General features: G+C 36.0%; 1 protein-coding gene across 1 annotated transcript in view; it reads left to right on the plus strand.

Moving 5' to 3' along the window:
- Positions 1–308: 308 nt before the first annotated feature.
- The window catches only part of LOC124082290 (UDP-glucuronosyltransferase 2B15-like), a 35,920-nt gene continuing 20,844 nt past the window's right edge, over positions 309–15,384 (plus strand). Inside the window, exons 1-2 of the mRNA XM_046428751.2 lie at positions 309–1,092; positions 3,648–3,796. Coding sequence (XP_046284707.1) covers positions 369–1,092; positions 3,648–3,796 — 873 coding nt within the window. The 5' untranslated portion in view covers positions 309–368. The remainder of the gene's footprint in view (positions 1,093–3,647; positions 3,797–15,384) is intronic.

Consider the following 15,384-nt stretch of genomic DNA (forward strand, 5'->3'; position numbering starts at 1 on the left):
AATAAATGCTGTGTCAGATGTATTATTATTTGATACACATAGGAGATCCTTTCAGTTGCCACTGTCCTTGATATCATTCTAAAATACAATATGTAAGACAGGTAATGTACATATGAGAGATCAATAAGTCTTATCTGGAAAATAGCACTTACAAAAATGAAGGAGATATTAAACAAGTTTTTATAACCTTAAGGTACTCTACCTTGTATTTGTTCTTCTATCATCCACATGATCAGCCTGTACAAGTGTACTTTGAAGTGCAGAAGTTATACTTTAACTTTGGATTGATTTATCCTGAGAGATATAAGCCTAAGAAATTGAAGAAAAGAAGAGCTGCTAATGTAACAGAAGCATTGCATTGCACTAATATGTCTGTGAAAAGGAACTCGGTTCTTCTGCTGATACAACTGATGTGTTACTTTAGCTCTGGAAGCTGTGGAAAAGTGCTGGTGTGGCCCACAGAATACAGCCATTGGATCAACATAAAGGCAATCCTGGATGAACTTCTCCAGAGAGGTCATGAGGTGACTGTTCTGACATCAACAGCTTCCATTCTTATTAATCCCAACACAACATCTGCTATTAATTTTGAGGTTTACCCTGCACCTTCAAGTAAACAACATTTGGAAGAACGTTTCTCCAAATGGATCCATGAATGGATTTATGATACTCCAAAAGATGACTTCTGGGAATTTTATTCATTAGTACAAAAAGTTTTCAAGGACTATTCTGATACAATTGAACAACTCTGCAGAAATGTAATTTTAAACAAGAAACTTATGATGAAACTACATGAATCAAAATTTGATGTGGTTCTTGCAGATGCAGTTGGTCCCTGTGGTGAGCTGCTGGCTGAGCTACTTAAAATACCATTTGTATACACTCTCCGCTTCACTTTTGGCTACACATATGAAAAATACAGTGGTGGACTTACAGTTCCTCCTTCTTATGTTCCTATTGTTATGTCAGAATTAAGTGATCAAATGACATTCATGGAGAGGGTTAAAAATACAGTGTATATGCTTTATTTTGATTTTTGGTTCCAAATATTTGATGTGAAGAGATGGAATCAGTTTTACAGTGAAGTTCTAGGTAAGTTGATTCTTTAATTATTATTTGAAATCCTAAATTTTCTATGACTTTGAAGCTGACCTTTCATAAGCATAAAATCAGAAAAATTTTCTTTTCTGTAAGTAAAACTATAGAACAAAATGTGGTGTATATACACAATGGAATTTTACTCAGCATTACAAAAGAACAAAGCCATTGCATTTGCAGGTAAATGGATGGCATTGGAGAAGATAATGCTAAGTGAAGTCAGCCTATCCCCCCAAAACAAATGCCTAATGTTTTCTCTGATATAAGAAGGTTTACTCATTAGTGGGGTAGGGCGGGAGAGCATGGGAGAAATAGATGAATTCTAGATAGGGCAGAGGGGTGGAGGGAAAAGGAGGGGGCAGGGGATTAGCAAGGGTAGTGTAATGTGATTACATTAGATTATACAAAGTACATGTATGAAGACTTGAATTGGGTGCCAACATACTTTATATATAAACAGAGATATAAAATTTGTGGTATATATGTGTATTAAGAATTGTAATGCAAAAAAAAGTGTACATGTATAAAGGCAAAAAAAAAAAAAAAAGAATAGCATTACCTTAGATTAGGTAGAGGGAAGAGAAAGGAGGGGAAGGCAGGGGATGTGGGGATAAGAAAGACAGTAGAATGAAACAGACATTATTACTTTATGTATATATGTGACTATGTGACCAATGTGATTCTGCAATATGTATACTCAGAAAAATGAGAAATTATATCCCAGCTATGTATGATACATCAAGTATAAGTGAATTCTACTGTCATGTATAACAAATTAAAACAAATAAAAAAAATAATTTTAAAAAGTATGGAATGAAAATATAAGGTGAACAAATGGTCTCACCAATAAAAAAGGGCTTTTACATTATAGGGTCAATTAGAAACCAGTGGCAATCACTTGTACGGAATGCTCTAGGAAGCAATAACTTGCAAATTGAATCATGGAAGATTTGTCTGCACTTTACTATTTTTTTCATCTTTAAGGACTGCTGAGAGCCACGGCCAAGTCTGTATGGCCCCTGGCATTTTGCCAACAGTATTGATTGACAGGAGAGGCATTACTATCCGCCTCTGCCGCAACTTTTGAGTTCTCGCACTATTTTGGAGTTCTCATGGGGATTTCTGGGGATTCCCCAAGAGTTCCCATTGGTTGGGGAAGTGCAGGAGGAGGGATTTCCGGGAGAGATATTTCTGGCTGGGGGTTCCTGGACAAGCCTCGTGGCATTCGGGGAGGATTCCCCAGGAGCTGTGTGAAGTGTTTTCCTGCAGTTTAAAAATAAAGTTTGTTCCTGCTTCAGTGGCTCCTGATTTGTGCCCAGCCAGACTGCGGCAAAGGACAGTCATTAATTTCCCTAAATGTTTTAATGATGATATACATGTACATTAATAACATACATATGTATTACTAGCATAACAATATGTATGTACCATGGAGAAAATTATTTTTGTGTAGCTTTATTTCCTCAGTTAGAAATTAAAGTATTTATCTGAATTACCTTAAAGATTCCTTCACAGTTAAGTAAATAGTGTCTCTATCTCAGATGCAGAGAGCTATATATTGAGCTATCTCATACTTCACATTCCTTTGATAAAAAAAACAAACCAACCATGCTTTGAGGCCTAAAACTTTGTGTGGAGTGGAACCACACCTTATTAGTCTATATTTTTAAAGACTAATATTTACTATTTAACACAATATGAACTAAATTGAGCATGAGAACAAATCTCTGTTTTAATGATTTGTAAAAACTATATGGCTGTTATTTTCAAATACATATATATTACCGAGTTAATATTATTAATCTCCTAATAGGAGGCAATTGCAGTAGTGGTCACTAGGAATTCAGGCATACTCACTAACCATTACAGATCACTTGTGGAATCAAGAATCAAGAGAATGGTTTGTTCAATTGTGAGAATAAGACTGAGTACTCCTAGAAAAGATGTCTTTACAGTTATGGGAACACTGATTGGTTATGGAGCTCACAAAGATTTTAAAAATTTAGATTATTCTACAGTTTTAGAGAGAAAATAAAATAAAATATGTTACTTCTATGCTGGCTTATGTTAGTAATTATTTGTGATTGTATATATACTGATGGAACATTAGAAAGTACCCACACAACTAGTTTATGTACATATTAACATATGTAAAACATATCAATTATAGTATACAAAAAAGTACACTATAAAACATATCAATTTTAGGGGCTGGGGATGTGGCTCAAGTGGTAGCACCCTCGCCTGGCATCCGTGCGGCCCGGGGGTTCCATCCTCAGCACATACAAACAAAGATGTTGTGTCCACCAATAACTAAAAAATAAATAAATATTAAAAACTCTCTCTCTCTCTCTCTCTCTCTCTCTCTCTGTGTGTGTGTGTGTGTGTGTGTCTTTAAAAAATATCAATTTTAGGATGCAAACACACACAAACACATACATACATGCACTTTAAGCATCTTGACAACATTAATCCAGTTCATTTCATGGAAATTATATGAGGCATTCAGGATACAAGTCTCTCATCATCTTTTTCTTTTCTTCATCCAGGGAGACCCACTACAATATATGAAACAATGGGGAAAGCTGATTTTTGGCTCATTCGAACCTATTGGGATTTAGAATTTCCTCGTCCACTTTTACCAAATTTTGACTTTGTTGGAGGACTCCACTGTAAACCTGCCAAACCCCTCCCTAAGGTAAATCTGCTCCTGTTTGTTCTGTTTAAAGATTGACATTTTGGGTAGAAATGATTCTACATTCCTAATTCAGAGATTTTGAGTCAAAGATATGAAAAGCAAGATAAAGAGTTCTGCCAATTATACTCAGCATTTCTATGCCATCAAACATACTGGCATTTCATTATTGTCACAGAAGAAAATAGGAAATCTGGCATCCTCTGAGACTAGTCATTAAAATTATGCCTTCATTATATAATTCATAAAAAAATCAATCAATTATTCTACTAAATATAAAGAAAATATTTATTAAGTGACTCACATCTACCAGAGGTAAATGCTAGATACAGAGAGATATAAAGTTGACACAGTTTCTGCATCATCCAGACCTTACATTCAAGCTGAGTACAAGGACTATAACAAGGAATAAATTTGTGTGTGTTATCATAAGGAAATTATACAATGCTAAGGAAACCTCCAGCAAAGATCATGAGAAACATCCTAGAATCCTTGATAACTAAGGTGAGGTCTAAAGAATGCACAGGATAAGAAAAGGGGTTGAGGGAGAGAGGAAGACACAAAAAGAAAAGCACATACAATAAAAATAAATAGTAAGGGAAACTCCCAAGAACTTCAAGAGTGCCACAGTCTGGCTGGGCACAAAATCACGAGCCACTCAAACAGGAACAAAGTTTTTATTTTTTGAAACTGCTGCCAATGTCTGGTACCGCCCGGGAAGATTTTTTCCACCCACGCGGCCTCCTCTCGGACCCGCAGAGAGAGCTCCTCCCCTGGAACTCCCTCCTACTGTACTTCCCCAGCCAATGGGAACTCTCCAGGAGTCCCATAGCTGGCCTAGGTGAACAGCAGGAGTCCAATATCCATATGAATGCAAATCTTACCATAAACATATCATCTCAATGGCTAGCTGGCTTCACCTTTCGACCAAAAATGCCATGCATCATATACTTGGCTCTTAGCACAAGAGTAGTGTAGCAGGAGTAGGACAGCAAAGAGCAGATAATGCTAGAGAGGTAAGTGAAAGTTAGGTAACTAGGAGTTTAAAGAATCTATTAAGTGCATTGGGGATTCCATGAAAAGAGTTAAGCATAAGAGAGATGTGAAGGGGCTGAGGTTGTGGCTCAGCAGTAGAGCACTTGCCTAGCATGTGTGAGGCCCTGGGTTCCATCCTCAGGACCACATAAAAATAAATAAATAAACAGATAAATAAATACATAAAATAGATTTCATCCAACTACAATTGAAAAGTAAAATTTTTTTTAAGAGAGAGATGTGAATAAATTTTCTCTTTTGAAAAAATCTCAAAATGCAGTCACCAAATTGGATTGTAGAGGGAAAGATAATACAGAGGAAACACTCAGAAAGTTGTTGCAAGACTGCACATAACAAATGATGTAAACATGGATGAGGTAGTTCTTACATGTGATGATGCTTACTTATCTGTTAATAGTTCAATTTCATATTGTGTTACATGGAAAAAATATATAATACTGATACACAATATCCTTGGTACAAACATAGGATCCATAGTAATATTAGCTGTTGTAATTATTTCTTTTTTGTATCTATAAAACAATTTTTTTCCTTCTAAATAACTGAACTTTGTTATCTACTTTTAAAGATCCTAACTATACCAAAAAGGTAGGCTTAATGTTTAGAAATAATAATATTTGGGTGTTTTTACAGGTAATTCATTTTAACATACCCAAAACACTACTGTGTACATGAATTTGGATTATATTCAACTTGAGAGAAAAAAAAACAATATGGCTGAAACTAACTACCGTAGGTATTCTCTTGGAAATGTAACCAGTTCAGGTCTTGCATGGTAGTTCTGTAAGGATCCCACGAAATGTCGGAGAAAGAGACCACCAAGTGACCACTCATGCAATTGGCAGAAGGGAGATTTATTGAACCAGCATGCTGGGGCTCCGTGCCCATTCAAGAAGGGGAAGCAGCCCAGAGCCCCAAGCAGGGGCTGAGCACTGCTTAAATACACTTTTTGAGGAGGGCGGAGGGCCTTGTATACATCAGAACAAATCATCATGAGGCGTGGAAAAATTGAATAACAACTCCTAAACATGATTGGTTCATTCATTGGCGGGAAGGGTCAGGCTGGAGTGATAGGTCATTCCTAAGGAGGGGGTTACATTTAAACTGATTGGTCCAGGCCCTGCAATGCCTACGTGCGACCACACAGAGCCCTTATTAAACAACCAATAGTCAGGGGAAATATTTACTGGGCAGTTCCAAGCATTGTCTTAACAGCTACAGAAATTTCAGGTTTTGCAGGTAGCATAGAAACCTAACGATACCTAATCCTTTACACTTTAACTCAGACCTTGCAGCTTAGAAACTTTACAACACCCGGTCTTTTACCCTTTAACTTTTATGCTTTAACTTCAATTTCTTTTACCCTTACAGTTCCCAATAATATCAATTAGTTAATATGTAAAAGACATAATGGATATAATTACACATATAACAGAAATTAGTTTTCTTTTTTTAAAAAATTCTAATTTGTTATATATGACAGCAGAATGCATTACAATTCATATTACACATATGGAGCACAATATTTCATGTCTCTGCTTGTACACAAAGTAGAGTTACACCATTCATGTCTTTATATATGTACTTAGGGTAATGATGTCCATCACATTCCACTGTCTTTCCTATATCTTCTCTTCCCTCCCACCCCTTTGCCATACCTACATTTGATCTATTCATCCCAAGCCCCCCACCATCTCCATTATGAGTTAGCCCCCTTATATCAGAGAAAACACTCAGCTTTTGTTTTTTGGGGATTGGTTAACTTCACTTAGCATTATATTCTCTAATGCCATGCATTTAACGGCAAATTCCATGATTTTATTCTCTTTTAATGCTGAGTAATATTTCATTGTGTATATATGCCACATTTTCTTTATCCATTCATATACTGAAGGGCGTATAGGTTGGTTTCACAGTTTAGCCATTGTGAATTATTCTGCTATAAACATTGATGTGGCTGTGTGCCTGTAGTATGCTGTTTTTAAGTCCTTTGGGTATAAACTGAAGAGTGTGATAGCTGGGTCAAATGATGGTTCCATTCTGAGTTGTCCAAGGAATCTCCATACTGCTTTCCAATGCTGCACCATTTTGTAGTCCCACCAGCAATGTATGAGTGTGCCTTTTCCCCCACATTCTCACCAACACTCATTGATGTTTGTATTTTTAATAGCTGCCATTCTGACTGGAGTGAGATTAAATCTTGAAGTAGTTTTGACTTGCATTTCCCTAATTACCAAAGATGTTGAACATTTTTTCATATATTTGTTGATTGATTGTATATAATCTTCTGAGAAGTGTGTGTTCATTCCTTGGCCCAGTTATTGATTGGGTTATTTGTTTTTGTGGTGTTTAACTTTTTCAGTTCTTTATATATCCCAGAGATTAGTGTTCTTTCTGATATGCATATGGTAAAAACTTGCTCCCCAAATGTAGGTTCTCTTTTTACCTAATTAATTGTTTCTTTTGCTGAGAAGAAGCGTTTTAGTTTGAATCCATCCCATTTATTGATCCTTGATTTTAAATCTCGTGCTATAGGTGTCTTATTAAAGAAGTTGGGCCTAATCCGACATGATGGAGTTTTGGGCCTACTTTTTCTTCTATTAGGTACAGTGTCTCTGGTTTAATTCCTCTGTCCTTAATCCACTTTGAGTTGAGTTTTGTACATGGTGAGAGATAGGGGTTTAATTTCATTTTGTTGCATATAGATTTCCAGTTTTCCCAGCACTGTTTCTCCAGTGTATGTTTTTGGCACCTTTGTCTAATATAAAATAACTTAAATTATGTGAGTTTGTCTCTGTGTTCTCTATTCTATATCACTAGTCTACAGGTCTACTTTTGTGCCAATACCATCTGTTTTTGTTACTATTGCTCTGTAGTATAGGGTAAGATCTGGTATAGTGATGCTACCTACTTCACGCTAAGGATTGCTTTAGATATTCAGGCTCTCTTATTTTTCCAGATAAATTTCATGACTGCTTTTTCTATTTCTATGAGAAATGTCATTGGGATATTGATTGGGATTGCATTAAATCAGTATGATTCTTTGGTAGTATGATCATTTTGACAAAATTAATTCAGCCTATCCAAGAACAAGAGAGATCTTTTGCTCTTCTAAGGTCTTCTTTAATTAGTTTTTTTAGAATTCTGTAGTTTTCATTGTAGAGGACTTTCATGTCTTTTGTTAAATTTATTCCCAAGTATTTTATTTATTTATTTATTTATTTATTTATTTATTTTTGAGGCTTTTGTAGATGGGGTAGTTTTCCTTGTTTCCCTTTCAGAGGATTTGTCACTGAATTTCAGAAATGCATTTGATTTAAAGGGTGTTGATTTTATATCCTGCTACATTGCTGATTTCATTTACTAGTTTTAGATGTTTTCTGGTGGAATTTTTTGGGTCTTCTAAGTATACAATCATATAGCTGGTAAATAGTGCTAATTTGAGTTCTCTTTTCCTATCTGTATCCCTTTATTTTCTTTTATCTGTCTAATTGCTCTGGCCAGTGTTTCAAGAACTATATTAAATAGAAGTGGTGAAAGAGAGCATCCCTGTCTTGTTCCAATTTTTAGAGAGAATGCTTTCAATTTGTCTCCATTTAGAATGATGTTGGTCTTGGGCTTAGCATAGATAGCTTTTACCATGTTGAGATATGTTCCTATTATCCCTAGTGTTTCTAGTGTTTTGAACATGAAGGGGTACTGTATTTTTTGCCAGTTCTATAAAAGGTCCAGAGGAACACACACCAGTGTGCAACAGTTCCCATTGGTCATATGAGGTGGTGATAAGGGTTATTTACAGCCACTTATACACAGTTCATTATTGTGGAACTTCAATATTATTTACAAATTTCAGGGCAAAAGATGATACATATAAACAACCCAAACAAATGATCACCCATATATATGTATCATTCCAATGCAGTGAAAATGCTGATTGTGGATCAGTATGGTTCTGAAATGGACAAGTAGAGGATTATTAGGATTATGTAAAAGAAAATCCAACCACACTACTTATATTCTGAATACCAGTGATTGTTAATCTCCAGCTTTTATGGGATGTTATAGAGGAAAGCACTGAGAAACTCTCTCAAATTATAAAGTGAAAAAATAAGTATTATAGAGATAAGAACTATAAACATGTAAAAAAAAATCCCAGTAACTTTTCTTCAGTGCTCACTAGGAGAGAAATAAGTACTAATAATTTCAAATTAAAAAATTATCCAGGTAACCTGCCTAGAATAAACCCAAGTGATTTCCTAGAAATGTAACAATTGAAGCCAAGTAAAGTACTAGCTATAGTGTCTAACAAAAAATTGACATTAGTAATGAATAGAGTTATAAATTAAGAGTCTACATGTAATAATTTCTAACATCACCTCTCAAATTACTGTTTAATGGCTCTAGGTCATTTCTTCCTGACACACAAACACAAGCACACACAGGGAGACATGTTTATACAAGTAAGCCTAGTAGAACTTGAATGCCATAATACACATCTCTTTCAAAAGGGTGAGAGATAAGGGTCTAGTTTAATTTTGATAAATGTTTGGATCAATTTAAAAATAGCCATTGACACCAAATTCCTAATAATACATGATTTTTCTCCTCTTAGTTTACATAGAAATTATTTCTAGTATTTTCTGTTTCTCTTTTTTTCAACACTTTTATTGGTGCATTATAGTTATACCTAATGATGGGATTTTATGTTACAAATTCATACATTCACACAATATAACAATATAATTTGGCCAATATAATTTTCCAGAAATTCCCCATTTTTCCCCACCTCCCACCCATTGATCCCTTTCTCACCCGATCTCCCTTTGATTTTCATGAGATCCATCCCATCTTTATTTTCCTTTTTCCTCTCTAGCTTTTACATATGAGAGAAAACATACAACCTTTGACCTGAGTTTGACTTATTTCACTTAATGTAATGATCTTTAGTTCTTTGGGCTGAATAAAACTCCATTGTGTATATAGACCACATTTTCTTTATTCATTCATTCATTGGCAGACACCTAGACTGATTCCATAATTTGTCCATTTTGAATTATATTGCTGTAAAATGGGTATGTGTATATCCCTGTAATAAGACGACTTTAAATATTTAGGATAAATACTGAGAAGTGGTATACCTGATTGTTCCATGCTTACTCTTTTAATGAATCTCCATACTGATTTCCATAGCCATTTACAATGCCTCCAATTGTGTAAAAGTATTCGTTTTTCTCCATATCCTCTCCAGCATTTATTACCCTTTTTATTCTCAATGACTACTATTTTGACTAGTATAAGATGAAATCTCAGTATAGTTTTGATTTTCCTAATTGGTTATGATATTAAGCATTTTTTCATATTTTTGTTGGCTATTTATACTTATTCTTATGAGAAGCATCTGTTTAATTTATTTTCCACTTATTAATTGGGTTATTTGATTTTTAGTGTAAAGTTTATTGAATTCTTTATATATTCTAGATATTAATCCTTTGTCAGAAGGTAGATAGCAAAGATTTTCTTCCATCTTATAAGTTCTCTCTTCACAATTCTGATTGTTTCCTTTGCTGTGCAGAAGCTATTTAATTTGATGCCTTCCTATTTATTATCTCTTGGCATTGTTTTCTGACCTCTAGAGGTCTTATTTGAGAAAGTCATTGTCTGTGCTTATATGCTGGAATGTTGACCCTATGTTTTCTTCTAGGAGTTGTATTATATTTACTTTAATTTCTAGGTCATTGATTTTTGTGAAGGGTGAGAGATAAGGGTCTAGTTTAATTCTTCTGCAGTTTTCCCATCATCATTTATTAAAGAGGTAATCTTTACTCCAATGTATGTTTTTGGCACCATTGTCAAGGATCAGATGACTATACATATGTGGGGTTTTCTCTGTCTTCTATTCCGTACTACTAATCAATGTGTCTGCTTTTATGCCAGTAACAAGCAGTTTTTGTTACTACAGAAGTGGTATGCCTGGGTGATATGATGGCTCCATGCTCTATAGTATAATTTGAATACAGATATTGTGAGGCCTCCAGGATTGCTTTTTGAATTTAGATTTGCATTCACTATTCTGGGTTTTTTTATTTTTCCAGTTGAATTTTAGGAGTGTTTATTCTAGTTCTGTGAAGGACATCATTGGTATTTTTATGTGGATTGCATTGAATCTGTATATTGCTTTGGATAGTTGGCAATTTCAACAATATTAATTCTACCTCTCCATGAACATGGGAGGCCTTTCTAATTTCTTATGTGTCTTCTTTAATTTCTTTCTTTAATTGTAGAGGTCTTTCAACTCTTTTGTTAGATTTATTCCTAGGGGCTTTTAGTTTGCTTGTTTTGTTTTGAGGCTATTGTGAGTGGAATCATTCTCCTGATTTTTTTCTCTGCTTATTCAGTGTCAGTATATAGGAAAGCTATTGATTTTTGTATGTTGATTTATTATAAGCTATTTTGTCAAATTTATATATTAGCTCTAGCAATATTTGGGTAGAGTCCTTCGGGTCTTCTGTGTATAGAATTATACATTTACAAACTAATAATTTGACTTCTTTATTTCTTATTTTTGTATCTCATATATATCTTTCTTTTCTAACTGCTCTTCTTCTGGTTTTGGAATTGGTTTGTTCTTCTTTTTCAAGGGCCTTGAAATGAATAGCTTTTTTATGTGGAATCATTATGATTTTATTATACAGGCACTCAGCTATAAACTTTTCTCTTTAAACTGCTTTCATACTAATCCAGAGATTATGATTTGTTGTATTACTCTTCTCATTTGAGTCTAAGAATTTTTAAATTTTTCTCTTGATTCTTCTATAATCCATTTTTTGGGGGGGTTGTTTGTTTCATTCAAAACAGTCTGTTCAATTTTCATATGTTTACATAGTTTGGGTATGGTTTTAGAAATCATGCTGATTTCTAATTTAATCCCATTATATTCAGATAGGATATAATAAATTATACCAATTATTCTGTATTTGAGGAGAGTGGCTTTGTCATCATAAATATGGTCTGTTTTGGGGATGGTTTCATAAGATGCTAAGAAGAAAGTGTATTCAGATGTTGTTGAATGAAATATTCTATAGATATCTTTAAGTTCATTAGACATAATATTTTTCAGATCCAAAGAGTCTTCTCTTTGACTTTATGTTTGAATGACCTTGATAAACAAACTGTATTAAATCACCCAGTATTATAAACAAACTGTATTAAATCACCCAGTATTATTGTATTCATGTCCATCTGAGGCTTTAATATAAGTAGGGTTTCCTTTATGTAATTAGTTGGACCCATGTTTGTGACTTAAATATTTATAATTGTTATATCCTCTTTGTAAATTATTTCCTTTACCAGTAGGAAGTGACTATCTTTGTCTCTTTGATTAATTTTGTTTTGAAGTTTACTTTGTCAGATATGAGATTAGCTAATCCTGCTTATTTTATCTTACCCTTTGCATTATATATTATTTTTATGCTTTTGCTTCAGCCTTTGGCTGTTTTTATCTGTAAGGTGCATATTTTACAAACAATGTATCATTGGGTCTTCTTTTATAATCCATTCTGACAGACTATATGTTTTAATTGGAGAACTGAGACCATTTATATTCAATATAATTACAAAGGGAAGTTTATTAATTCCTGTCATTTTGATTTATTTATGTTTAATTTGGTCCTGTTTCTCATTTCCTTAATTATTCTTCAAATCAGATTTGTTCATTTTTGAACTCTATGGTCTATTTTTCATTTCTTCCAAAAGAATTATTTTATTAAATATCTTCTGTACTGTTGATTTACTTGCTCTGAATTCTTTTATTTTCTGCTTATCTAGGAAAGTTTTAATTTGATTTTGAAGAATAGCTTTGCTGTGTATAGCAATCTTGGTTGACAGTTATTTTCTTTCAGGAGTTGGAACTTATTACTCCAAGATCTTCTGGCTTTTAGAGTTTGTGCTGAGAAATGAGAAGTGATTCTGATTGTCTTGCCTCTAAATGTAACCTGACAATTTTTTCTTAAGGATTTTAAAAGTCTATTCTTGTTCTGTATTGTCGCGACCCCTTGCCCGCAAGGAAGACGCAACTCAGGAATCTTCTTTCAGCAGTTTATTCAGGCCCTTGATATTTCTTCTTCTTCTCTCTCTCGGATGCCCCTCCCAGCCTTAATAAAGCATCCCAAGCCCCAATGCAAAGCTGCCGCGTGGAGCTTTCTCACAGGGTGGTGAAAAATTATGTGCCAACTTTCCCAGATAAGGAGTTGTTTGTCACAGACCACAGCGGAGCCAGCGTCATCTTGTAATGGCGACCATAGTCTGCAGAAACGGCAGAAGCGGCTCACCACAGTTCCCCCTTTTCTGTTTTATTAAAACAATACAGGCGAGAGTAGAGGTCCTATCCCACTGTGCAGAAGTGGCTGCATAGTATGACTTAGTCCTAAGGAGGCGCCTTCCCCAGATCTGAAGCCATATCAGCCGACGCCTTTTTTCGTGGGGCGGGGCGTGAACGCGTCTAACCCGCATGCAATAGGACATGCTCTCCTTGAGGTCCTCGTCAAGGATCACTCAAGTGCAGTGCCTTGCCTCGCATCCTGTATCGTGACGATGGTGGACGAAGGGGGATAGCTGAGGCTGAACTGTGGCTGTTTATAATGACAAACAAGTTGACAGCACCCTGAAAGAAAGGCACGAACTTCAAGGCGATAGAAAAGTACTAGTGTGGAAACCCATCTGCGTGCAATGGCAGTAAGACCGGCAGAGTGCAAGGGCTTTCCAACACTAAGAGAATAACAAGGAAAGTCATGTCGATCCCAGTGCAATGTTATAATAACTTGGGGTGTAACGACCATGACAAAGGTTTACTGCTTAAGATGCGCAAGCCAGACTTGAGGCGAGTTGCCATTTTCTAAAGCTGCAAGAGCTTGTATGATCATAGCCTTATCGTGAGCACTGCGGGCCTTAAGGCGACAGAGAAACCACAAACAGAGGAACATACCGAAGCAACACATTGCACCAAAAATGCCTACCCCCACCCACTCTTTGAAGAAGGAAAAAGCAGAAGATATCCAATCGGTGAACTGACCCAAAGTCACGGGATCGACACGGGTACTGTTCAAGACAGCTATCTGGGTTAGTTGAGACTGGATCAAGTTTTCTGCTTCCATGGACCAGGTTCCGGATAGATACTCCCCGATGATGCAGGAGGCATTTCTGGAATCATAAAATCTGACAGAGGTTATACATAAATGTGCACATTGATCAATACAACCCAAAAGCACCAAGTCGGCCAATTCTTCTACCTGAGCTTGGAGTAAATCTATTCTTTGGTTGGCAGCTAAAATCCCTGACAAAATATGTTGATTAATTGAATTTTGAGATTCAAGTATGGTGGATGTTTGTTGAATAACCTGATTAATAGTGGCAGCAGTTTGAACCTGGCTGGCCATGGCTACTCCAGCTGTAACTGCTGCAGCAGCAGACACCACCACAGCTGTCACTATAGCTGCCGTAATTCCAAAATCTCTACGGGCTCTAATCAGTTCAACAATAGGAAAGGATTCTGGATCTGCAGTAACTGGGATCGGGACAAAGGTTGGAAATTTCATAACCATTGCCATAGTTCAGGAGCCATTCCAACACTCAGACAAATAACAGGTAATATTAGAGCAATTAAGCATCCCCTGTAATGTAACATTAGCCAAAAGAAACAGGAACGGAGATTGGAGACAGACTGCTGCGGAGGGTAATGTAGCATTAAACAATTGTGAATTCTGTGAAGTAATTTTAAGTCTCCTATCTCGCTCCGAGTCTTGGGTACTGCCAGAAACATTAAACAGCCAACTTTGGACTCCTAATATTTCCCTGGGGAAACACAAGCGCGGACTAGACTAGCCCAATCTGAGGGAGTCATGCAAAATCTAGTAAGTCCCTCCACCTGAGTGAGAGTGAAAGCGGCATCTATGCCATAAGTGCGGACAGATTCTGCCAAGGTTTTAATTATCTTAAAGTCTAAAGGCTCATGATATCTTCCCCTGTTATTGTCCTGAAATACAGGGTATGCAAGTCCCATATCTGTATTAACTGTCCTCCAAACTTGTGCATGAAAAGATCTCCCGGAACCTTGGCTCCCCCCCACATACGGAGGTGGGGCAATCGGCACCATATCTTCTTCTAGATATTCTACCTCCTCCTCCTCAGAGTTTTGTTGACCGATGTTAACTCCCTTCCCCTTCTTACAGTAGGCCTGTGTGCCCTGTGTCTCCTTTTTCTTCTTTTTCATTTTTATCTTATGTAGTTGTTGTAACAATATATCAAGGTCCTCAGAACTCTCTGAGTTGCTTGTGTTCTCAGGCGTTTTTAATTCGGTCAAGTCTGGGTAGAGCCTTCTCCTATTTTTATCTTCAGGCTCTTTTGCCTTCTCACTACTGTTACTTTTAATACTCTCTGCCACTCCACTACATGATCCTTCAGATTTTTCCTCATGCAGTTGCTCAAGAATAGCTTGACCCTCACTCACAGCTTCCTGGCATTTACCATCTGTAAGGCAACCA

This window comes from Marmota monax, unplaced genomic scaffold, assembly GCF_021218885.2.
Source record: "Marmota monax isolate L192 unplaced genomic scaffold, Marmota_monax_Labrador192_F-V1.1 WCK01_AAM20220418_F8-fsc00132, whole genome shotgun sequence".
NCBI classification, from domain to species: Eukaryota; Metazoa; Chordata; class Mammalia; order Rodentia; family Sciuridae; genus Marmota; species Marmota monax.